General features: G+C 40.6%; 1 protein-coding gene across 6 annotated transcripts in view; it reads right to left on the bottom strand.

The window, feature by feature from the left end:
* Window positions 1-26,493, bottom strand: part of DYRK1A (dual specificity tyrosine phosphorylation regulated kinase 1A) — a 146,639-nt gene that overhangs the window by 20,105 nt on the left and 100,041 nt on the right. For 4 of the 6 annotated variants that reach the window (XM_075073735.1, XM_075073738.1, XM_032797142.2 and 1 more), the window contains 4 exons: window positions 23,401-23,600; window positions 10,287-10,379; window positions 7,865-8,053; window positions 6,399-6,546 (listed from right to left, as the gene is read on the bottom strand). In XM_075073735.1, coding sequence (XP_074929836.1) covers window positions 6,399-6,546; window positions 7,865-8,053; window positions 10,287-10,379; window positions 23,401-23,600 — 630 coding nt within the window. The remainder of the gene's footprint in view (window positions 1-6,398; window positions 6,547-7,864; window positions 8,054-10,286; window positions 10,380-23,400; window positions 23,601-26,493) is intronic. The other 2 variants (XM_032797133.2, XM_032797127.2) reach the window with 1 other exon arrangement.

Here is a 26,493-nt window from a genome sequence, read left to right as displayed (position 1 = left end):
TTGGTGCTTGTTGGGGGTGTTGTTTTGGGTTGATTTGTGTTTCACAGATTTACAGGATTTAGGTGGGAAACCTATCACAGATACAGAGGCAGCAGTTGTAGTGACCCAAGCAGTGGAAGACACTATGAAGATGACTGGACATGGAAGATGCGTCATGTACATGATCCTGGAGGGGGTACCTGAAAAGAGTTTTGTCTGCATGAAGTGCTGCCTGATAGAGCTGATGGAAGAAAAGATCCAAGGATTGGAGATACAGGTGGAAACTCTGGTTGAGTTTAGAAGGGGGTTGGAGAGGATGATGGAGCAAAGACTTGATGAGGCTGAAGGGAAAAGCTCAGACTTGCAGATGGAAGCAGGACCAAAGAACTCTGATAGGAGACTGCTGGGTGAGGAAAGTGGACGGTGGAAGCGTGTGACTAAGTGAACCAGGCAGAGGAAAAGATGGGCTAGTGAAGGAGCAATAGAGCTCAGGAACAGGCTTGCGGAGTTGGAAAACAAAGAAGGGGCACAGCAGCTGGTTGCTGAAGGTGAGAGGGAAAGAAGAAGAGAAGAGCAGCTAGCCCTATAAGGAAAGGAGAAGAGTCAATGGAGATGACACTAAACATGAGCCCCAGGAGGATATGGGATGGGTTGCAGAGGATTGCAAGGGTGAATAGGAATCAAGAGGACTTGCAGCCAGAGGGAACAGGGGATAGACCGGAGAATTGCACCTTCACCAGGAAAAGGCAGGTCTACAGGACTGGGGACTCCTTACTGAGAAGAACAGACAGGCCTGTAACTAGAGCTGATCCAGAGAACAGAAGGGTGTGCTGTCTGCCCGGTGCTAAGATATGGGCTGAGGAGGATCCTAACAGGAGCGGGAAAGAATCTGCTGATTGTCCTTCACGCGGGAATGAATGATACAGCTAGATTCTCGCTGGAACGTATCAAGGGAGACCATGCCAGGCTGGGGAAGACACTTAAGGAAATCGAGGCTCAGATGATCTTCAGTGAGATTCTGCCTGTTCCTAGAGAAGAGCCACAAAGGAGTCACAAGATTATGGCTCAGGCAGTGGTGCTATAAGGAGGGCTTTGGGATGTATGGCCACTGGGAGGCATTCATGGACAGAGGACTGTTCTCTTGGGATGGACTTCACCTGAGTAGAGAGGGAAATAGACTTCTAGGATGGAGGTTGGCACAACTGATTAACAGAGCTTTAAACTAAGATTGGAGGGAGATGGTTGGGAGATGTCCAGGTAATCTCCATGCTGGATTTTAACATTGAGAGGGAAGAAAATGAAGCAAGAAAGGATACTGTCGTGGGTAGCAGAATGGACATACGGAGGAAGGGTACTGTGGATAAAATTCTAATAGGTGATACTAGCAGTAGAATGTCTGGGCCTAATGGGGTAAAGAATATGAGTGAAGCCAAACAGCAAGAATTAAGATGTTTGTACACTAATGCGAGGAGCCTAGGTAACAAAATGGAGGAACTAGAGTTACTGGTGCAGGAAGTGAAACCGGATACTATAGGGATAACAGAAACATGGTGGAATAGTCATCATGACTGGAGTACAGGTATTGAAGGGTATGTGCTGCTTAGGAAAGACAGAAATAAAGGCAAAAGTGGTGGAGTAGCATGGTATATCAATGATGAGGTAGATTGTAAAGAAATAAGAAGGGGTGGAATGGATAAGACAGACTCTGTCTGGGCAAAAATCATATCGGGGAAGAAAGCTAGTATAGCCTCCCCGAGATTAGTGCTTGTGCATAGACCACAGGATCTGAAATAAATACTAATGGATTGTGTGATCATAGGAGCTTTAACTTTCCAGATCTAGAACTGAAGGACAAGTGCTGTAATAATAATAGGGCTCAGATTTCCTAGATGCAATAGCTTGATGGATTCCTTCACCAAAGTAGTGCTGACCAACAAGAGGGGATACATTTTAGATTTGGTTTGGTGAGTAGTGAGGACCTTCATAGAAGAAATGGTTGTAGGGGACAACTTGGTTTTGGCGATCCTGAGCTCAATTCATTTAACTAAATGAAGGATAAACAAAAATAGGTCGGTGCTAGGGTTTTTGGTTTCAAAAGGGCTAACTGTAAAGAATTAAGGAATTAGTTAAGGAAGTGGATTGGACTGAAGAACTTGGGGGATCTAAAGGTGGACGAAGCCTGGAATTACTTCAGGTCAAAGTTGTAGAAACTATCAGAAGCCTGCATCACAAGAAAGGGGGGAAAAAAATCATAGGCAGGAGTTGTAGACCAAGATGGATCAGCAAGCATCTCAGAGAGGTGATTAAGAAAAAGCAGAAAGCCTACAAGGAATGGAAGATGGGAGTGATCAGCAAGGAAAGCTACCTTATTGAGGTCAGAACATGTAAGGATAAAGTTACAAAGGCCAAAAGCCATGCAGAGTTTTCCCTTGCAAAGGGAATTAAAACCAATAGTAAAAGGTTCTATAGCTATATAAAAAAGAAGAAAACAAAGGAAGAAGAAGTGGGACCACTGAGGATGGAGTGGAGGTTAAGGATAATCTAGGCATGGCCCAATATCTAAATACTTTGCCTCAGTCTTTAATGAGGCTAATGAGGAGTTTAGGGATAATGGTAGGATGACAAATAGGAATGAGGATATGGAGGTAGATATTCCCACATCAGAGACAGAAGCCAAACTCGAACAGCTTAATGGGACGAAATCAGGGGGCCCAGATAATCTTCATCCAAGAATATTAAAGGAACTGACACATGAAATTGCAGGCCCATTAGCAAGAATTTTTAATGAATCTGTAAACTCAGGGGTTGTACCATATGACTGGAGAATTGCTACCATAGTTCCTATCTTTAAGAAAGGGAAAAAAGGTGATCCAGGAAACTATAGGCCTGTCAGTTTGACATCTGTAGTATGCAAGGTTTTGGGGAAAAAAACTGAAGGAGAAAGCAAGTCCAGGACATTGAGGTCAGTGGTAATTGGGACAAAATACAACATGATTTTACAAAAGGTAGATCATGCCAAACCAACCTGATCTCCTTCTTTGAGAAGTTAACAGATTTTTTACACAAAGGAAATGCAGTGGATCTAATTTACCTCAATTTCAGTAAGGCATTTGATACGGTTCCACATGGGGAATTATTAGCTACATTGGAAATCATTGGGGATACATTGGGGATCAATATGCAAACTGAAAGGTGGATAAGGAACTGGTTAAAGGGGAGACTACAACAGGTCATACTGAAAGGTGAATTGTCAGGCTGGAGGTAGGTTATTAGTGGAGTTCCTCAGGGATCGGTTTTGGGATCAATCTTATTTAATCTTTTTATTACTGACCTTGGCACAAAAAGTGAGAATGTGCTAATAAAGTTTGCGGATGACACAAAGCTAGGAGGTATTGCCAGCACAGAGAAGGACTGAGATATCAGACAGGAACATTTGGATGACCTTGTAAACTGAAGTAATAGTAATATAATGAAATTTAGTAGTGAAAAGTGCAAGGTCATGCATTTAGAGATTAATAACAAGCACTACTGTTATAAGCTGAGGAGGCATCAGTAGAAAGGAACAGAGGAGGAGAAGGACCTCGGAGTATTCGTTGATCACAGGGTGACTATGAGCCAACAATGCGATATGGCTGTGATGGGATGTTAGATGGAGTGGGATCTGAGTTACTATAGAGCATTCACCTTCCTCTGTAGCATGGGGCATGGGTCACTTGCTGGAGGATTCTCTACACCTTGAGGTCTTTAAACCACGATTTGAGGACTTCAATAACTCAGACACAGGTTAGGGGTTTGTTACAGGAGTGGATGGGTGAGATTCTGTAGCCTGCATTGTCCAGGAGGTCAGACTAGATGACCATAATGGTCCTGTCTGACCTTAAGTCTATGAATCTATGATTGCTCTCTATAAATGTATCAGAGGAATAAATACCAGGGAGGGAGAGGAATTATTTAAGCTCAGTACCAGTGTGGACACAAGAACAAATGGATATAAACTGGCTATCAGGGTTTAGACTTGAAATTAGATGAAGGTTTCTAACCATCAGAGGAGTGAAGTTCTAGAACAGCCTTCCAAGAGGAGTAGTGGGGGCAAAAGATATATCTGGCTTCAAGAGTAAGCTTGATAAGTTTATGCGGGGGGAGAATGGTATAATGGGATAGCCTAATTTTGGCAATTAATTGATCTTTGACTATTAGCAGTAAATATGCCCAATGGCTTGTGATGGGATGTTAGATGGGGTGGGATCTGAGTTACTACAGAGAATTCTTTCCTGGGTGTCTGGCTGGTGAGTCTTGCCCACATGCTCAGGGTTTAGCTGATCGCCATATTTGGGGTCGGGAAGGAATTTTCCTCCAGGGCAGATTGGCAGAGGCCCTGGGGGTTTTTGCCTTCCTCTGCAGCATGGGGCATGGCAGGGTCACTTGCTGGAAGGTTCTCTGCACCTTGAAGTCTTTAACCCATGATTTGAGGACTTCAATGGCTCAGACACAGGTTTGATACAGGAGTGGGTGGGTGAGATTCTGTGGCCTGCATCGTGCTGGAGGTCAGACTAGATGATTATAATGGTTCCTTCTGACCTTAAAATCTACAATTCTATGCAGCTTTATAATTAATATATTTTACCTGGAAATTCCTTTCTATAAACTGGTTTAATCTGCACAGGATAAATGAGGAGCTCCACCTCTTTTCAACAGGCAAGTAAGCAAGCAAAACTATGTGTTGGCTCTGATTGGCTAACAGCCTTAGCTAGACCATCCCTCATTGACTTTCCAGTTGACTTGAGCCAAAACTCAACTTTATGTTTTGAAAAGTAGTATTACTAATATACACAACCTATAACTTGGGACTTTTCACTGACAAAATGGCCAGATTCCTATGCTGGCAGAACAGATGTATAGATAGAAATTACTAGGAAATAAATTCAAGAAACAAGGTGGATGAGATCATATATTTTATTGGACCAACTTCTGTGGGTAAAAGAGACAAGCTTTCAAGCTAAATAGACCAGAAGAAGAGCTCTGTGTAGCTCGAAAGCATCTTTCACCAACAGAAGTTGGTCCAATAAAATATATGATCTCATCCACCTTATCTCCCTAATATCCTGGGAACAAAACAGCAACAACACTAGGAAATAAATTATATTTTTTGTGCCCACGTGGACATCTGTGACATTTCCCAGAGAATAAAAGCTCGAACGTGGAAAACAGCTGCAGGAGTAGGATATAGCCCAAGATCCACCAAGAGATCCTCTGGGAAGATACAGTTTGACCTCAGACTCATTCTGCTATACTGTGAAACAATCTAGGTGATTTTCTAATTGGTTTTGTCCTTTGCAGGCAGAAGGCAAGAGTGTGATGTACATCAAACTAGTGAAGTCTCTCCTCTCCTCTTCAGATACATGCAGTTTTGGAAAAAAACACTGGTCAACAGACTGAGTAGTTTATATGAAACTCCAAAAATTCTTTGGAGGTGAATTTCAGACACAGTCTCAAAGAGTTTGTTACTGATCATAGTTTATGGCAGATTCACCATTATGGCTCCCAGCTCAACTACTCTTTTGGCTGAGGTGGTGACCACAAGGAATGCAACTTTGATAAATAAGACATGGAACACACATTTAATGGTTCAAAGAGAGAGCATGGAACCAGTCGTAGACCATGGTGCAGGCAGCTTCCTGCCTATTCCCGTCATCCTGTCTCAGGGAAAGTGGAGGGAAGGGGGGGAGGGGAAAGGCCAGCCATTAATTGTCATAAGAACATTCTTCTCTTGTGGGAACATGTTGGTCCATAACAGAGTTCCAACTATCCCAAGTACACAGAAAGGATAAGAAAAATGACTTCCTGCCTTGTCATCTTCTTAAAAGGCCAACTTTAAGAAATGTACAATGTCTGGATCCATCTGGGGAGCGAATTGGAGCTTCTGCCTCCTTTTAGCATGTTTCTATGAGAAGTGGGCAAATGCCAGCAATATGATCTTCTCTGGTACCACAATTATATTGGGCTTCTTATTTTTTCTGGAATTTATACCCCCTGTATATAGTTAAAATTGCTTTACCAGCAACTTTTCCATATTAAGAAGAGGCAGTAGGGACTGAAGACTGCCCCCTTCTCAGGAGCAAAACAGACCCTGTCCAATCTGATTGCCATATACAGCAGTAGAACTCATGGTGAAAAACACAAGGGAGTTAATAATGTCACATGGTCTCATATAACTTCTTCTGGATCAAGTTCCACATGCACAAGTCAGCTGTTCTCTTTATATAAGATAGTCTGCTGTAAAATAATTATCGATGTAAAAATCAAACAAATGTATAATTCCTCAACATTATGAGCACTGTAAAATTAGTAGCATGGTCTTAGGTTCTCCAGCCAATTCTCAAATATTTGCAAATGAATAAAAACAAGAATTATCTTAATACCTATATAGTATTTCATTTCAGTGTCATGTTTGTTCATGAGCTCCAAAAGCCGCACTTCAATCTGGGCTTGATTTAGGAAAGCTTTCTTGTTCTTTATAATTTTAATAGCAACCCACTCCTGTTCCACACGATCATAAGCCTTTACAACCTGAAAGAGGGAAAAAAAAAAGACATGCTAAATAAAATGTTTAAGTAACAGCACATTTCATTACATTTATTTATTAAACAGAGACTTTCAAAACCAAGAAAGCTTCGAAATTAATCATATTTAAAACATACTTTAGTAATCCAGTTTATATTTCAAAATTTTACTAAGTACATTTAATTCTTATTGAAAGTATTTGTCTTGAAAATAAGACTTTTCATCCTTTCTAGACCATTTTCTTTTCTTCTTTCTACTGTGAAGCCATAGGTGATATTGTGATATGATATTAATTTTCATAAAAATCACAAAAACAAGATTCAGACTTCATTGAGAAGGTAAACTGAGGAAATAACATCTAATTCAAGCATATTAAAAAAGTCAATACAGAAAATAACAGAGAAAAATCACTTTCTATTAAATATTCACTATTTAGAAATGCTTAACTCTCCAAATGCCTTTTTCAAGAGTTAACCTGGGTATGATACTTTATGCTATCTGTTTGTGTTATCTCCCAAAGCACAGAAAATTGAATTTGGGTTTCCATAACACCATCTGCTAAAAATTCTGAATGACAGCAAATGCAAGTTAAGTGTTAAATTAAGAACATAAGAATGGCCCTACTGGGTCAAATCAAACGTCCATCTAGCCCAGTACCTGTCTTCCGACAGTGTCCAGTGCCAGAAGCCCCAGAGGGAATTAAAAGAACAGGTAATCACCAAGTGATCCATCCCGTCACTCACTCCCAGCTTCTGGCAAACAGAAGCTAGGGACACCTTTCCTGCCCATCCTGGCTAATAGCCATTGATGGACATATCTCTATGATTTTATCTTTTTTGAACCCTGTTATGGTCTTGGCCTTCACAACATTCTCTGGCAAGGAGTTCCGCAGGTTGATTGTGCATTGTGTGAAGAAATATTTCCTTTTATTGTCTTAACCTGCTGTCTATTAATTTCATTTGGTGACCCCTAGTTCTTGTGTTATGAGAAGCAGTAAACAACACTTCCTTACCTACTTTCTCTAAGTCATGATTTTATAGACTTCAATCATATCTCCCCTTACCTGTCTCTTTTCCAAATTAATAGGTTTGATTATCTTGCAAAAGCAGTTACTGGATGCGCTTGCTCAAGAAAATTCAAATTTCATGTTTTGTAAACAAGAAAAATCACAAATGCAGAAATTTTGAGTAGACATCTTATTCCAAGAGCTTATGAATAAGGAAGCAATCTTTACATGAGACAGAGGTGTGGCTTGGATATTAACTCATTTAGATGATTATTATAACTAAAACGAATTAATGATTTTTCAGCTGACATCCATTACCTGCCCAAAGGATCCTTTGCCAATTAAAGAGTCAATTTCATAACGATCCATCCACTTTTCCCCATTTTTTACAATATAGTCATAGTTGTCATCATCATAGCCATCGTTGTAAACTTTCCGTTCCTTTTTATGACTGGAATCATCTCCTTGACCCTGTTGGTGCCGCCTCTTCTTTTTTGCATAGTAAACCTGAAGATGAGGAACATACTGGTTTAAATTTCAACAGATGGTGTCACTTTAATCAGTAAAGAATATCTTCAGGAACTACTCTAGTCTCCCCTCTCTCTCCCCCACCAGCAAAATTTTCTGGCTTTACAAACCCATTTTCCATTTTTAAAAAGTTATTTTCCCTTCCCCTGTTGCTGTGTGAAAGACACCCATAAAAACCAGGAAAACTAACTGTCTATACTGAGAAAACAGTGAATCTCTTAACACAGAGCTATCAAAGTCACAAACAAAAAATATATCTAAAAATTACAATTTTAGACATAATCATCCTAAATGATATTTACAAATAAAGTAGATGAAGTTTCAAGGAAAAGACAAATTTTTGAATTAATGTGTCCCTTCAGAAGTGCACACAGTGTTTTAATTATATCATAGGATCTGAAATTCAGTCATTATACCAAAAGCAAATATCCCAATATTTATGAATATTTAACATCTGTAAGCACACCATAGCAATATATTCATAAAATGTAGCCTTTGAGCCTATTAAAAACAAAGGGTACAAAAAAGAAAACACACCTTGGTTAAGTCACTTACTGTCTCTCACACACAAAAGAGGTAATACTTAGTCCTGCCTTGAATGCACGGAATTGGACTAGATGACCTCTTCAGGTCCCTTACAGTCCTATGACGCGCACACGAAAATTAACCTAACATCTTTATTTATGTTTAAAAAGGCAAGAAAACGACTAAAGTGTAACCAACAGAAAGTAAAATTAAATATGTAAGCACTGGGAGAAGCTGAGTAACAAAAGATTCAATTGTTGCCTAGCATTACAATATATACACAATATAATAATGATAATTAAATATGGAAATACTTGGCACGTAACATTTTATATTTTTCAAGTGTTGTACAAAACAATAGGGTAGAAAAAGTGAGGCAAAAGGAATTAAACATCTTGCTAAGGCCACTCAGTGACATAGCAGTTCTGGACTCCCAGGCTCAAGCACAGGCCACTAGATAAGAGCAGCTGCTTTTAAACTGCTGAGGCCTTGATTAGAGATGGTAATTTTGCCAGACTACAGTCCATAAGTACCCAAAACTAAAAGAAAAAACAAAGTGAAATCATGGAAGGCTGCAGTGCTATTTCTTTTATTCTACAATCACCACAGGCACCTCAGAGGACATCACCACTTCCTTGCTTCATAACTCTGCCTTCTTTTGGATTTTGAATAATTAAGATAATCAGATCAATTAAGGAGGTTTTACAGAAACACAATTTTTCTAAAAGATAAAGCAATCAAAAGATAACAATGAAAGACAAAGATGGCTTATGCTTTCTGACGATACATATAAAAGACCTTCAAGTTTATTTATATTTACAATAGCAATTCAACTGCTGTCTAGGCCTTCTTTTCCAGAAGATTATGGACTGGAGGCCCAGTAGGATTATGACTTCCTCGTGTTTCACTACTTGATACCTGTGAATTGGGAGGGAATCTGATTTTTATTCAGTGTTTAGAACACGTGTGGTGTTGGTAAAACCAATGGAAAGTAAATGCTCTATGAACCGTTGGAAGAAAAAACGGAACAACACAAAACTACAAAGACCTACACTTTCAAAAGTGACTGTTTATTTTGGGAGCTGTGATTTGGGTGCTCAACTTGAGACAACTTAAAGGGACCTCGTTTTCCGAAGGCAGGTACTCAACAGTTCTGACAAATCAGGCTCATTAAAGTTGTCTGAAGTTGGGCACCTGAAAACTGAGGAGCCCAAAATAGTCACTTTTGAAAATTTAGGCCTAAATATTCAGCACCCACCAAGCCCCTTTAAATTAAGGGTAGAGAAAGTTTCCACTTCAGGTCCTTCAAGGAGACTTCCCACCAAAGAAGAGAAGACAAGGCATTACTGATATCTCTACAAGGGAGGTGGGGGGGATGAACCCAGATTTTAAAAACATAATAAAGAATAAAAAAGGGCACAAACCCTTTTGTACTGTATGTTATTTTTATTTACAATAAAAGTACATGAACTTGTTTAATTTAGAATTCATCAAGTTAATTCATAAATTAAGAAAGAATACCTGTATAATGTGCCAGTAAAAGAAATGTTCCTAAATTGATTGCATCTTATAGAAAAATCTACTTGGAACACTTTAATCAATATTTTTGATAACACTACATATTGTAATTATTAGCAAGTTATCATACATTAAATAAAAATATAACAGTGAACTATGCGATCTTTACCTCATTAATATGTTTGTATGTTTTGATCAGATCAATGGAGAGTTTCCTCAGGGGAGCAGTAGCTGGATCACGGAAAGTTTGGGGCATCCGCCTCTGTAACATGACAATATCAGGCATCACTTTAAACAGACAGAAAAAACTAGCACTTTAACTAAATAATTACTACTCTTCAGAAGAGTAAACTGCTTAAATCTAATCCTATCCACTCTAACTGATGAATTTCTAATATTTACAAAGCTGCATTTAAATAAAAAATTACTGCTACTAATAGGTTTAATATTCCCATTGTTTTTTGAGCTAGTTGACAATATATCCCCTTATTGCCTTCCCTCCCCCACCTCCCTCTCTGGTCCCCTGACTTATGAAGCACATGCGAAATATCTGTATTTTAAACATACTTGCATTTAAAAAACAAACATAAAACAATAAGGAATACAGGTATACCAACTGTTTCAATAGTAAAATGCCACAAATGCTGTTATGGAACAGCAGAGTCAGTACATTTATCATTATTATCAGTGATATTATAGTGGGCTTAGAAAAGCTGGTATACAACTGAAGCTAGACAAATTCAGACTGGAAATAAGGTATAAATCTTTTAACGGTGATAGTAATTAACCACTGGAACAGTCTACCAAGGGTTGTGATGGATTCTCCATTACTCACAATTTTTAAATCAAGATTGCATATTTTTTCTAAAGATATACTCTAGAAATTATTTGGGGGAAGTTCTATAGACTGTTTTATACAGGAGGCCAGACCAGATGTTCACAATGGTCCCTTCTGGCTTTGGAATCTATCAATCTATACAATGTGAGAGATCAAGACATAAATGGATCTGTTCAGGACAAACAAAGTATATTTTTTTAAAATAAAATTTTTGTTCCTTTTAAGTATTTTCCAAAACTGATTAGTTTTTAAACATTCAATTTTCTGATAGAACAACCTTTAAGCAGCAAGTAAAAGACTACTCTTTTCTAATTCCTGTTCACAATTAGACAGTTATGTTACTCTAGTGCCCACGCGACATCACTAAACGTGCTCAGGAACACTTTTCTCTTCGCTGTGTGCACAATCTAGCCTACAGCCTCATCAATTTCACTATAACTGATAAACACCCTTTTGCAGAGCCAAGAAGAACAAGACAGCACCATTGACAAGACAGCAAAACTCACTATAAAATGCTGTAAAATTAAGTGCCGTAAAATGAAGAAAATAAACTGAAATATAAAGGGAATTATTTCTCCCTCTAATCTGCTTCAGTACTAATAATTGTAGGGTTTACTTATAAACCTAGATAGTACCAAGTTTACATATGTAAACATGATTTTTCAGTTGGTAATGTCCTTATAAGCATTTGAGGCAAGAGCAGGAATTTGGTAGTGTGGCTGGAGGCTCTGTCACTATCCATTAGTCACTCCACTCATGTCACAGGTGAAAACAGAGGCTATACTTTGTTCAAGGCAGGTGTAATGACCAGTCTCTTTGCTGCCACAGACTAGACTTTGTGGGGTTGTTCTCCCAGCTGTGGAAGAAGCAAGCCTATTCTGTAGAATGCAGTCTTATAGCCCTGTTGGTCCTAGCATATAAAACAGACAAGATAGGTGAGGTAATATCTTTTATTGAACCAACTTCTGTTAGTGATCGAAAGCTTGTCTCTCTTACAGAGCTCTTCTTCAGGTCTAGAAAACATACATGGACTGTCACAGATAAATACAAGGTGAAATAGGTTTTTTAGAATAAATAGCCAACACATTTCAAGGGACCATTCAAGGTGAAGTGGCCCTCGTTAACACCATTCCAGTCATGGGGGGGAAAGGAATGGGGGAGAGAGGTTGCAACGGGTGGTGCTAATGGGTTATAGATTGTTACAATAAACCATAAATCCAGTGTCTCATTCAGTCCATGATTTTTAGTATCTAGCAAAGTTATGGATTTAAGCACTCTGGCTTGTCTTTTGAAAGTGTTGTACAGGTTTCCCTTGCGAAAAAGGACTGACAGGTCAGATACAATGTGATCACTATGCAAAAAGTGTTCACCCACAAGTGATATAGTGTTTCTGTCTTATCTTCCAGTGTGAATTCATTGTCTGGTTTCACCCACAACGTTACTGGGGCATTTAGTGCTCTGGATGAGGTACACCCCATGTTGTGATAGGCATGTGTAGGACCCATGCATATTTTCTTCTGTAGAATAGCATGGACGGGTTCCAGGTTGATCATCTCTAATTTCTAGCTCAAATTTGTTCACTTTACAAGTAAAAAGAAGTTCTAGCAAAGCCCTGAAAAGTCACCTTGAGAAAATCAAGCTGGTTTTCTTTTCTTCTTGTGAACCACAAACAATAATTGAGATTCTTCAGGTCAACTTACGCCCTTCACAGCTTCTCAGTGATAACCCTAACTCCTTTATCTCCAAATCATGCTTTCAATTACACCTGTGCAGCATCACTCAGAGCTTGTCTACACTGTCTCACAGTTCAGACTATAGGGGTGTGAATAGCAGCATGCACCATAGAGTTGCACTGCAACTTCCCAATGTGGATGCTCCAGGTACAAGCCAAAAGGTTCCTAGTTTGCATTAACATAGTCCTCTTCAAATAGGACCACAGTAATGGAAAATTAGAAACTTTTTCACTTGTGCCCGCAGTATCCACACAGGGGAGTTACAAAGCAGCACTTTGGTGTATGCTGCTATTCACACCCCATAGTTGTAATCTGACCTGTATTAACTTTTTAAAGAGGCAATATTTTCCTCTCTGCCTTCTGAAAAATGTGATGGAAGATTGGGAAGGAAAAAAGGTAAGAAACTTCCACCTTTTTCCTCCATAGGCTGCATTTTAAAATGCTTACCTATATTCTTAAATCAGGACATTCCAATGGTACAGCAAGATCCCCTCAGAAGAATATGAAAGATTTGAATTTTGCTCCAATTATATAACCACCTCTTCCTCTGATGAAGGAAAGAGGGGAATGAAAGCACAGGAAGAGGACAATACCCATTTTGCATAGTGGTACCACGCCGTACTATATTGTTAGGTAATCCTGCCTTTCCTTTAGCTTTGAGGCAGCTCTGGTACAAAAAAAAATTTTTTTTTTTAAATCCTGCTTTGCAGACTCCAGTCTCTACCTGCTGGACACATAGCTAACTGCAACCCCAAAAGATATTTCCAAAATTGAATGTTGGAAAACATAACTCAGAAAATACATATAAATTCCAAGATAAATGACAATCAAGTAGTTTCATTGCAATTATACTTGTCAATAAACAACAAAATTTTATCATCCTAACAGATTAATGAAGCAGGACATGCATAGCAGGGAGAAATTAAAATTATAAATAAGAAAATCAAATTTTTGATTTCATATGACCCATTTGTTGCTATGCAAATGACAGTTGGGAAGCACAAAGTCAGAACAGGAAGCGACCAAAGAATAAAAACAGAGTAGGCAACAAGCCTAAGAGTCCCAGCTATGCACATTAAATTGATCTATTTCCATTTTTTTAATTGGTTCAGAGCAGCCTGAATGTATCAGTTGACAACAATGTTAATTTTGTAGTGTTTGGTAAAAGAAGGAATAGATAATTAAGTGACTGCCACACAAAATTCTTCATATGGTCCTATTCTTTACTGCCCAAAGCAGTCGTGTTTCTTGTAAATATACCCCATTTCATTATGGGAAATTTTATGACGGGGGATATATATCCTGTAAAATATATGTCCTAATCCATGAAGAGATATTTGGATACTTTAAAAAACATTGAGTATAACAAGGATTAGAAAAGATTCTGGTTACGTCTAGCGTGATTTGATTTTACAAACAAAGGAATTTAAATTTTATACCACTGTATCTGACTAAGAATTCCAGTTATTTAGTTATTTTAGGGCTGTCAGTTAACTGCAGTTAATGCAAGCATTTAACACTAAATAAATCAACAAGATTTTAAAAAACAGTTTCAATTAATCACAGTTTTAATCGCACTATTAAACAATAATAGAATGCCAATGTAAATTTATTATAAATGTTTTTGGACATTTTTCTAAATTTTTAAATATATTGATTTCAATTACACCACAGAATACAAAGTGTACAGTGCTCACTTTATACTATTTGTATTACAAATATTTGTACTGTATAAAAGAAAAGAGTATTTTTCAATACATCTCATACAAGTACTCTACTACAATCTCTCTATTGTGAAAGTGTCACTTTCAAATGTAGAATTATTATTACTTTAGAGCCTACAAGTCAAAGCATAAAGGGGCATACAAATGTTTAGCATATCTGGCAGGTAAATACCTTGCAACACTGGCTACAACAGTGCCATATGAACATCTGTTCTCACTTTCAGGTGACATTGTAAATAAGAAGCAGGCAGCATTATTTCCCGTAAATGTAAACCAGAGTCAACTTGCTGGATCTAAGTTGTTTTTTTCTCTTACTGGATGCTCTATCCCAACAATAAGCCATACAAGCTTTGGCAACCATAAAGAGCAGGAGACAACTGACGATAGATATGAGAGCCATTTTAGAGAAATCTGTATTATCTTTCAAATAACTGGGTGCTCCCTTTGGTATCCACCAACATCAGGATCTTTGTGGAAAACATTTCAGTCCTAAATGCTAGAAATGAGGAGACTAAGAAGAAATGAGGAGTCTTGGAGACTGAAGGAAGATTTCTTTAATTTATCCCAATGTAATTGGTAGAGTCTGAGGAAATATTAATAAAACATTTGTGCCTGGAAAGGAGCTATTAAAAATCCAACAATTTTTTACTCAAATTAGGAAGAATTAGGCTTGTTCCAGATATGGAAAGTTTAGGAATTTTCAGGAAAGTCTCTTATCAGAGGAAAAGCACCTGAACTCACCAGCCAAGGCACTGAACTTGAACAGGAGCAAGTGGTGCAGTGCAGCAGTCTGGCCAGAAGATGGAGGTTGGAGTCTATAAAACTAAAAATTTTGTCCAATAATCCCAACATAGCAAACAAACCACTAGGGAAAGACCCTCCCTCACACTGTTTACAAATACAGTCACTGAAATAACAGGAAAAAAAAAGAAAAAAAACGCTTTCTTGGGCTGAAGGTGTTGCAAGAGAGAGTATTACAGAACATCTGGTTGAACTAAGAAATCATACCCAAGAAGACTCCCCTCACTGGGCAATATGCGACTCTGAGGCAGCTACATACAGTAACACCAAAACAATGAACTGGATCTTTGATCTGTTGCTAGAAACCATTATTGTGTGTGGCAGACCTGGGAAATTGGTACATAGTATCCTGTTACTGATGGCGATGTGTGAGGAGAAAACCCACTGGAGAGACAGAATACCTGTTTCCCAGGGAGTTATGCTCTTTACGCCTGCTGAAGTACACCTCTGTCTTCCTACTGATCTTGACGGCAAACAGAGCTATCTACGGGGTTCCTTATGTTTGACATATTACAGTAAGCATCTTAGAACTGAGTTTCCACCTCTCATGGACATACCTGTTGCCTGCCTGGCCAGCCTACTGTGTCATTTTGATCCCCTGCTATGTGCGGGTGACACCATTCAAATGCTTTTCTGACCAGGTCATAAGCATGGCCAGCGTCTTAACCATGCTCTTGCCATTCGTACCTCCTTGACCATTTGTGTATGTGCCCAAGATAACAATATTGGACTACCTAAATGGGCTCATTAAGTTTGTGATTATTATTTGCATTACTGTAGCACGTAGGAGTCTTAGGCCACGTCTACACTACGGGATAATATCGAATTAGCTAAAATCGGTTTTATAAAACTGATATTATAAATTCAATTTCATGCGGCCACACTAGGCACAGTAATTCGGCGTTGTGTGTCCATGGTCCGAGGCTAACGTCGATTTCTGAAGCGTTGCATTGTGGGTAGCTCTTCCGTAGCTATCCCATAGTTCCCGCAGTCTCCCCCGCCCCTTGGAATTCTGGGTTGAATCATTATTGTCGCGGGTGGTTCTGGGTAAATGTCGTCAGTCATTCCTTCCTCCGGGAAAACATCAGCTGACAATCCTTTCGCGCCGTTTTTCCCTGGATTGCCCTGGCAGACGCCATAGCACGGCAACCATGGAGCCCATTCAGCTTTTTTTTTTTCCGGCACCGTATGTGTACTGGATGCCGCGGACAGAGAGGCGATACTCCAGCGCTACACAGCAGCATTCACTTGCTTTTGCAATGATAGCAGAGATGGTTACCGGTCGTTCTGTACCGTCTACTGCCGGAGAAAACTGGCAATGAGATGACGGTTATCTCTCCCCCTCTGTACTGTCCGCTGCTATCATGAGTGCCCCTGGCTGAAATCGGCCGGGGGCGCAACGCAAAAGCAAAATTGGGATTGACTCACTTGGGACTGAGTCAATCCCTCCCTTATGGTTTCTAAAAATAGAGTCAGTCCTGCCTAGAATAAGGGGCAAGTGTATTAGAGGACCAGTGTATCAGAGCACAGCTGCTCCGTGTCAGTATTCACAGGGGGTGCCCCTGCAACAACCCCACCCGTTGCTTCCCTCCTCCCCCAACCTTCCTGGGCTACCGTGGCAGTGTCCCCCCCCCTTTGTGTCATGAAGTTATAAAGAATGCAGGAATAAGAAACAGAGACTTGTTAGTGAGATAAAATGAGGGGGAGGCAGCCTCCCGGGGCTATGACAGTCCAGGCAGTACAGAATCTTTTCTTTACACAGGAAAAGGAGGGGGCTGAAGCCCCCAGTTGCTATGATGAAGATGCTTATTAGCCGTTCTGTCCTATCTACTGGGAGTAACCAGGAATCATTCCCTCATGATATTGAGCAATTATCAGGCATGGGGTTCATGAGGACGGTTACCTGTCCTACTGCACCGTCTACCACCGGGGAGGGGGAGAGGAGCGGATAGTGCTCTTCACTGCTGTAGCATCGCGTCTACCAGCAGCATTCAGTACACATAGGGTGACATTGAAAGAAGTCAAGAAATGATTTCTTTCCCTTTTCTTTCACATGGGGGGTGTGGGGGGGGTACTGAGGAGCTATTCCCTGAACCACGCCAGACACTGTGTTTGAACCTACAGACATTGGGAGCTCAGCCAAGAATGCAAATACTTTTCAGAGACTGCTGTGGACTGTGGGATAGCTGGAGTCCTCAGTACCCCCTCCATCCCTGAGCGTCCATTTGAGTCTCTGGCTTCCCGTTACGCTTGTCACGCAGCGCTGTGTATCCTGGAGATTTTTTTTCAAACGCTTTGGCATTTCGTGTTCTGTAACGGAGCTCTGATACAACAGATTTGTCTCCCCATACAGCGATCAGATCTAGTATCTCCCGTACGGTCCATGCTGGAGCTCTTTTTGGATTTGAGACTGCATCGCCACCCGTGCTGATCAGAGCTCCACGCTGGGCAAACAGGAAATGTAATTCAAAAGTTCGCGGGGCTTTTCCTGTTTACCTGCCCGCTGCATCCGAGTTCAGATTGCTGTCCAGAGCGGTCAGTGGTGCACTGTGGGATACCGCCCAGAGGCCAATAACGTCGATTTCCGTCCACACTAACCGTAATCCGATATGTTAATATCGAATTTAGCGCTACTCCTCTCGTCGGGGTGGAGTACAGAAATCGATTTAAAGAGCCCTTTATATCGATATAAAGGGCATTGTAGTGTGGACGGGTACAGCGTTAAATCAATTTAACGCTCTTTAAATCGATTTAAACGCGTAGTGTAGACGAGGCCTGAGTCATAGCCAAGACCCCATTTTGTTCTGCACTGCACAAATAGAACAAAAGACAAAGCCTGCCCCAAGGAGCTTACGAAATTATAAGACAAGACAACAGATACAGAAGTACAAGGAAGCAATTACAGTTTGGTCATCATGATGGGCAGTGGTATCAGCACACTAGCCATTGTCAAATTTTTTGTAGGCAACATCGGTAGAGTTTTGAGAAAGGTTTTGAAGGAGAATAATGAGTTAGTTTTGAGAATGCTTATTGGGAGCTCCTCCCAAGCATGAAAGGCAGTATGGGAGAAAGCACAAACGTGCTTGTTTGAACATTTGACAGGTGGGTAATGTAGATTGGCATCATGTGCCAACTGGAGGTAGGAGGGGGATAGGGAACAAAGGGCCTTGAAAGTGAAGACAAGTAGCTTACATTTGATACAATCCTGAAGAGGGAGCCAATGGAGGGATGCAAACAGGGGCAACTTGGTCAAAGCAAAAGAATAGGAAAATGATCTTTGCAGCAGCATTCTCAATGAATATCAGAAGGGTAAGACTGCATTTGTCAAGGCTGGAGAAAAGGATGTTACAGTGATCAAGGTATGAGAAGACAGAAACCTGGATGAGAATTTAAACTGCAGTTGGATAGGAAAAGCCACATCTCAGAGGTTTTATGCAGAAAGAATCTGCAAGATTTAGCCTTAGTGTGAGGACCTAAAGAGGTCCAACTCAAAGATAATACCGAGGTTACAGGCCTGAGTGAGGGAGGATGGTGGTGTTGTCTGCAGTGATCAAGAAAGTAGGTAGTAGGGAGGGCTTGGAGAGAAAAAGTACAAGCTCTATTTTAGTCAAGTTAAGCTTGAGATGAGGTCTAGACATCCACAAGGAGATGTCAGAGAGAGAGAGACAGACAGACAGAGACAGAAGATGACAGGTCTGGAGTAGAGAGGCAGATAGGAGAGTCATCAGGTCAGAGATGATAGCAGAATTTGTGTTTTAGGATGAAATTACTTAGAGATGAGATATAGGGAGAAGACAAGCAGACCAAGGACAGAATCCTGTGGAACGCACTCAGAAAACTACAGGGTGATAAGGAGGATCCTCCAAAGGACATCCAAAAGGAGACAACAGAGATGAGGGTGAACCAGGAGAGGACAGTCACAAAAAGGCATGGGAGGAGAAGATTTCAAGAGGTGCAAGGCTGACTGTGTTGAAAGTGGCTGACAGGTAAAGGAGGATAAGGATGGAGTACTGAATCTGAGCTTTGGCTAGGCAGAAGTCATTAGAGACTTTGATGAGAGCCATTTCAGTGGAATGCAAGGGATGGAAGCCAGACTGGAGGGGATCTAAGCTAGAACTAGATGAGGGGAACTCCAAACTGTGATCATAGACAGTGCGTTAGTGGAGCAAGGTGAGCCTTAAGCCTCGATTTTGAGGTGGCTGACTTACAAGCTCTTCTCCCTTGTGGATCATTTCCCTTGAGCCACTGACTTTCTTAGCTGGCTTCCCCATTCTAGCAAGTTTCCAGCCTTAAATCAGCCAATTATAAGGGACAACCCAGGGAGCAACCCTTCTGATTTGTCTTGTCTAGCCACCACTTTAGAGCCATTCTGAATGCAGAGAAGAGTTGTTGATATAGCCTGGAGTTCTTTGATTCTCCTCAGTTTGAGAGCAGAAAACATGGTAGCACTCTTATTTGGAAGTCAGTCCAGGGAACTATTGTCAAGCATACTGCCATAGACTCCAGTACCCATAGGTAATCCTAGGAGAACACTACTTGCAGCTGCAGCAGGGCTGGCAATTGGTGTTGCTGCTTCAGACAGCTGTCCTGAATTAAGGTTTTATCTGCTTGTGTGTTTACTGGGCTCACAGACAGACCAGCTGCTGACACTGACAGGAAACTGCCTGTTGATGATCCTACCTTGGGTCTACATACTGGAGCCTGCTTTGGGTCACAGGAAATTCATCGCAGACTCAGTACATATCTAGGTCCTATTTTGGGAGAGCTTGAATTGCCAGAAATACACCAAATATTGTGTAAAATAGGATTCATCAATGTGATGCCAAATTGAAATGCATAGATACGCATCTTGAAGATCCAGGGAACAGGCAAATTCCTGAATTGTCTGACTGAATCCCTAAATTAAGATTTGATCTTTCTTTAGCCCTGAAATGAAGAATTTATTTTCATAGATACACAGATTAATCCCAGACGGAATGATAATCTAGTCCAGGGGTAGGCAACCTATGGCACAAGCGCCGAAGTCGGCACGCGAGCTGATTTTCATTGGCACTGCCCGGGTCCTGGCCACCAGTCAGGGGGGCTCTGCATTTTAATTTAATTTTAAATGAAGCTTCTTAAACATTTAAAAAGCCTTATTTACTTTACATACGATAATAGTTTAGTTATATATTATAGACTTACAGAAAGAGACCTTCTGAAAACATTAAAATGTATTACTGGCACGTGAAACCTTTAATTAGAGTGAATAAATGAAGACTCGGCATACCACTTCTGAAAGGTTGCCGACCCCTGATCTAGTCTGACCTCCTGTATAACACAGGCCATAGAACTTCCCTGAATTAATTCCTGTTGAACTAAACCACATCTTTTAGAAAAAAATGCAATCTTGACTTTAAAATTTCCAGTGATGGTGAATCCACAACATCCCTTGGTAAAATTGCTCCAATGGTTAATTACCCTTACTGTTAAATGTCGGTGCCTTATTTTAGTCTGAATTTGTCTAGCTACAGCTTCCAGTCATTCTTATTTGTAATAGTTTTATCTGCTAGGCTGAAGGGCTCTTTAGCATCAAATTTTTGTTTGCTCTGTAGGTAATTATGGATGGTGATCAAGTCACCCCTTAACTTTCTCTATGTTCAGATAGCCTCAAAGAGCTCAACCTGTTTATCATTATAATGGATATTTTCCAACCCTTTAATCATTCCCTGGCTACTGTCTGAACTGTCTCCAATTTATCAATATCATTCTTGAACTGTACATCCCAGAAAGGGACACAGTATCTCAACAGCAGTCACACTAGTGCCAAACACAGGTCTAAAACTGGGCACTGTCCACCATTAGTCTTGGGAAATGTGAAGTATGTGGAATAGGTCCCTTGCTCCCACTAAAAATCTAGGAAAATGGTATGATTTTGGGGATTTTCTACAAATCCAGCAGGGTGTCTACAGTCTTATACACCTTGCCTCTTTTTTGCGCTGGAGCAAGGTGACTAAGCAAAAAAAGCTATTGGAGTGGTACTCTCCTCAAAAGTGTCAGGGTACTGCATGCAATACCCAATGATCCGAAGTGGTGTTAACCTATGTATTTGGCAAGTGGCAAAAATGTGGTACACGTCTGCATACCTTCATGCTGATTGGCTGGGGCTCCTGTGCGTTTCTCTGTGGGTATAAAAGTAATTTGATTTTTTTCCTCAAAAAGAAGCCTGCCAAAGGTATTCTTTTCTCTGATTTATGGGGGTAGGTTTAGAGAGGCAAGAGCCCACCAAGGTTGAGATTTGTACCAGTGTCTGCAGGAGCTGTACTGTGGGAAGACTCAGTTTTTCCTATCTGTGAAAGACTTCTACAGCTTCTGAAGCTCTTTACCAAGCAGGATTGCTCTCCTAAAGGGTAGAGAAGCTAGGCTGGCCTTGGCTATCTAATCAGCTGACCACTGCTTCAGTCCTCAGGGACCTCTTTACTGTTATGAAGATCACCTTGGCTCCTAAGATGGCCCTGGTCATGAAACACAATGCAAGTCCCAACAAGGGCAGCATTTCAGCCATCACCATCTGTTTATCCTTAGCGTTAGACAACATGAAAAATCTGTGCTTTCACCCAAATATTACCCTAGAAGGATAAATCACATACAGGGTCCCCTGCAGGGTTCTTGAGCTAAATGCTCCTTTAAAAGCAGATTGACCTTTCTCTTAAGCAGCAGTTTTAAAAGGAAAACATGTCTTCTGATAGGTACTATCACCCCTTTTGCCACTCTTGAGGTGGCTATATCCACTAACAGTCAGATAGATCTTGGCATTTTTTCCTCTGTTGGTGGATACAGGATCTTCATAAGCCTGCCTGCAGACAACTTCTTAATGAAAATTCCTACTCTTGAGCCATCATGTCTTGTTTTTAAGATATGGAGTTTTCTGGGACCTACATGAACTAGGCAGGATGGGATCACTGGGTATCAGAGCACGTGGATCTCCCATTTCCAATTTTCAGGAGCTGAGCAATCCTGGAAGGTAAGTCTGGTAAGTCCTTCCACTTGAACATCCTGAACTTCCCTTTCCCGCCTACATGCTGGAGGATCCTGCATCTCTTAAAGCTGATCCTGATCACACTCATCTTCTCTTATCTCTTCCTCTTTTTCTGTGGTCCCTTCCCTCATCCTGCTTTCCCACAGAGCAACACACTTAGGAGTCCTGGTAAAGGCTCTCATGATAGTATTGCAGCACATCCAAGGTGGCTTAGATGGGGTGGGATGATTTGCACTAGGGCACAGCAGCAGCATTCCCTCCTCTTATGTCGGGCTCATTTTACCATCCTGTATGTTTTGAAGGCACAATTTAAAGACTCCCTAAATCAAAAGTCAGTCAATCTGGGTGTAAGCAGGGAGCAGTTGCTAAGCCGTCCCCTTTAAGCAGGCTGTCAGCTTCCCTACTGCTTTTAAGAAGGAGGAACTACAGAGAAATGCTCTCAGGGAGAGCAAGGGGATAATCTAGCCCTCATAGGTGGGGAGATGCTGTCATAGTCCAATGACACCAGGGAAGGTATGTCAGCCAGATAGTACCCAGCTGGAGTCCTCCTACTCCCCACGTATGCTCACATCACCTATCCAAGATAAGAACTAATATATGAGAATACAGAACTCTGATGTGGGAGAGGAGCAGTGAAGAAGTCCAAGTGATAATATAATATTTGTATTACTGTTTTGAAATCAAGATCTTTATAAAGTTCTGTACAATAAGTTTCCAATACAAAGTTACCTATAAAATTCTCCAATATAACAGAAAGAAAATAAAAAAATAAAGCAGTCAAACTTGGACTTCAATTTACATTTTTATGATTACCATTAGACTGATCTTTAATTGCCATAAATTCCCCTCAGATTACTTTACTTCCTTTCCTTGTCAAGAATGGTTAGAATAGAATATTTCCTTTCACAAATAAGGCAAGTATTTATTTAACTGCCAAAAGACTGTCTCTTGAAGCCTCTTACAAAGGAGCAATAGTATTTCTCAATTTAAAAAAAAAAATCAAAAAAAAAATCAAAGTTTTGATCTAGATGCATTAGACATGAACCTTTTAATTACAGATATTTCTATTTTTCAAAAAGTAACGAGTAAAGTGTCCCAAAATATTTAAATATTTAAGGAAGAAAGCACGTATCTCAAAACTGAAAAATCTCTCTCCTGATATCACGTACCTGGTTAGTTAGAGGTTGTTGAATCTGGTCAGTGTAGGATAAGGCAGAAACCTGTTGGTCATTTATGTTCTGCTGCCGACGATCGCTGTACTGCTGATGTGAATGGGACATCTGTCCAGCCATCTGAAGGCCAGCAGCATGGAATGAAAATGATGGTGCAAGCCGAACAGATGAAGGTTTGCATGCTGAAGTCTCTCCTCCTAGAAAAATAATTCAAGATTTTAGTGTAATGTTTACATCCTCATGGTATTTGCACCAGTTGATCTCCACTTCCAATGCCATAAAATAAATAACAGCAGATAAAATAATTGTAGTGGGGTGGTTACCCGCTCCTGCCCTGAGGGGTTTAAAAAGCAGTCCTGGAGAGGGCTGCAGCTCCAAAAGCTGGGCTGATTGGGGAAGCAGCAGCAGCTGGGCCATGCCCCAATCAGGCCACAGCTGGCCTGTATAAAAAGGTGATGAGCCAGGAGCCCAAACAGTCTCCTTCTGCCTGTAGAGGGATAAGGGCCTGGCTACAGGGAGCTAGAGACAGGGTACCTGAGTAGAGCAGGGCTGGGGAAAGGCAGAGGAGCTAGGGAGCTGCAGCCTGGAAAGCCCCAGGCTGCGGACTAGCATACGGCCAACAGGTACTGGGGGTTGCAGAGGTCAGCCCAAGGATAGGTAAACGCAGCAGGTCCAAACCCTCCTTGCCAGTGATGAGTAGGCTGATACTGCAGTCTGCCCCAGGGCATGGGGGCTAGATGATGACTGGCAGTAGCCATATACTGAGGCAAGGTGGGGATAGTGGGTGGGGGTTTCCTGGGGAGGGGAGACCCTAAGAGAAAGAGGTTACTGCCAGGGGGCAGCACCCCAGCTAACAGGGCACCAGAGGCCAGGGAAGAACACGGGGGCCAAGCGGTAGTTGACCACTGGCCTGTAGAGGGCGCTCCAGGCTGGAAATCAAGCTAATTCCCTGAGAGACCTTCAGGAGAAGCCGCAGGGGTAAGTCCGCACGCTTACAATAATACTTTGTACATATACAGTAGCATTAATCCAGAGATCATAAAGTGCACAAAGGTGAGTAAAAAGTATTATCATTTACAAATGGAAAAGTTTACATTTGCAGCACAACTCTGTGGGAAAGAGTAAATTCAGAGGCAACCACAGTTGTGGAATCATGGAATACATGGAACCCAGAACTTAGGATGTGCCCTCACAGACACCCTGTCTAGGTAACAAACAGTATAAGGAGGGACCACCATCAATGCTTGGATCTCCCTCTACCATCCTCAGAGATGTAAAGGCAACCAGAAAGGATGTTTTCATTGAAAAGTAACAGGGAACTAAAAAATGTGTTAGAAAAATTGTTTACCTCCCATTTTTACAAGTAACATCTAAAATTATAATTGAAAAGACATAAGAAGAAAATATAGTTCTCTAGTTTCTCTATTCTATGCCATGAGAGATCTTTCTGTACAATCAATTTCATCATTTCAATTTTCCTGGATTGTGAGAGTCTCTCACACAGCAGAAAAAGACAACACAAAAATGTAAATGAACAGAAAATATTGCAGAATCATAATAAAAGAATAGACACTCAGATGGAATTAGAGCTGCTCCATATCAAGCAGAGGGGAGATGTGAAACCAGGTTTCCTATATTCTAGGTGAGTGTCCTAACTGGGCTAAAAATCAAAAGTAGGGCCCAACCACTTCCTCCATTTTCTGAATTTAGCCAAATTCAAAACAAAACATTTCAAGATGAATAAAGTGTTCCAAAACTGACTTTTTTTTTCTGAATTTTGTTGTTTGGATCAACCTGAAAGATTTATTTTTATTTTTCAGAACTACCAACGAATCAAAAATCTATTTTTGCCCGGCTCTAGGCAGACTACTTGGAAAACAATATTTTAAAACTAAACTAGTTTTAAGCAGAAGCGCTAACACAGATGAGGTACTGGTGGATTCTGACATATTACTGCTATGTTCAACTTGCTAAAAAGCAGGTTTAATTGACAAGTTGGTTAAAATGGGTCTAGTTGCTGAAACCTCTATACCACCTCTCCTGCTGATGCTCATCTAGTGGTAATACCACTGAGATTTTTTTTCTCCTCTACAATTTCCTAATGTAGGCAGGTCTTCAATTCTGAAAACTAGACCACAGCTCTTTCCAAAATAAGACACACAAAAAAAATCTTCATTAAAATTCTTCAACAGGCTGATACCAGAAAGCTGTCTCTGTTAAAACAGATTTTCCTCATGTTGAGTTTTTTTTTTTAAATTATGGACATAGCTGCCACAATGTAGTGCTTCAAAAGTCTATGAATATGACAAAGGGAACTTTTCAAATTATGCTGACACACAACACTTGGGAAACTAGGAAATTGTTAATTTGCAGAGCCATTTAAACAATAGTTATAAAATGTCTTGGACACTGTCTAAAATAGAGGATAAATTTGGGACCCTGTGTACACTGCAACACAATGGACTAGATTCTGCAGCAATAACCTGTAAATTCTTTTAAAGCATTAATTTATTCTACTACCACTTTTTATTTATTTAAATTTCTAAAATGCAATTCAAGGTCCTTTTAGAAGCCCATCCCAAACATTAAAATAACTAAATAATGAAAGGACTACCCAATATCATATCCCCTACAGTCTACCCTATCCCTGACATCAGAAAGGAGACAGAAGATGGTTTTGCAGGGCGCCCACAATGTTAACAAACTTGGACTCTGGAGGACCAAAGTGGGAAGCTATCATAAGCATTCCCAAATCTGGACCTTAGCGTCCAGAAATCTGGGTGTCTGCATGAACCCCTCTAAGCTTAATTAACAGCTCAGATTTGATCTTGCTGCCACCTGCCAAATATTCCAGGGTTTTGGCTCCCTCTGGTCTCCCCAAACCCTTCCCTGGGGAACCCCAAGACTCAGAGTCTTACCACAAAGGGAAATAACCCACTTCTCTTCCCCCTCTTTTTCCCACCCAGAGTTTCCTCTCTGGGCTAACCTGAGAGTTACTGATGCAACCTCTTTACATCACAATACCAAGAAGCATGTCTTTTCTCTTCCACAAAGAGACAACCAAATACAAGGAAACAGAAATGATTCTAT

The sequence above is a fragment of the Chelonoidis abingdonii genome, chromosome 1 (genome assembly GCF_003597395.2).
Source record: "Chelonoidis abingdonii isolate Lonesome George chromosome 1, CheloAbing_2.0, whole genome shotgun sequence".
Taxonomy (NCBI): domain Eukaryota; kingdom Metazoa; phylum Chordata; order Testudines; family Testudinidae; genus Chelonoidis; species Chelonoidis abingdonii.
The sequence above is the reverse complement of the archived record's forward strand: the minus strand, read 5'-3'. Positions and strand labels throughout refer to the sequence as shown.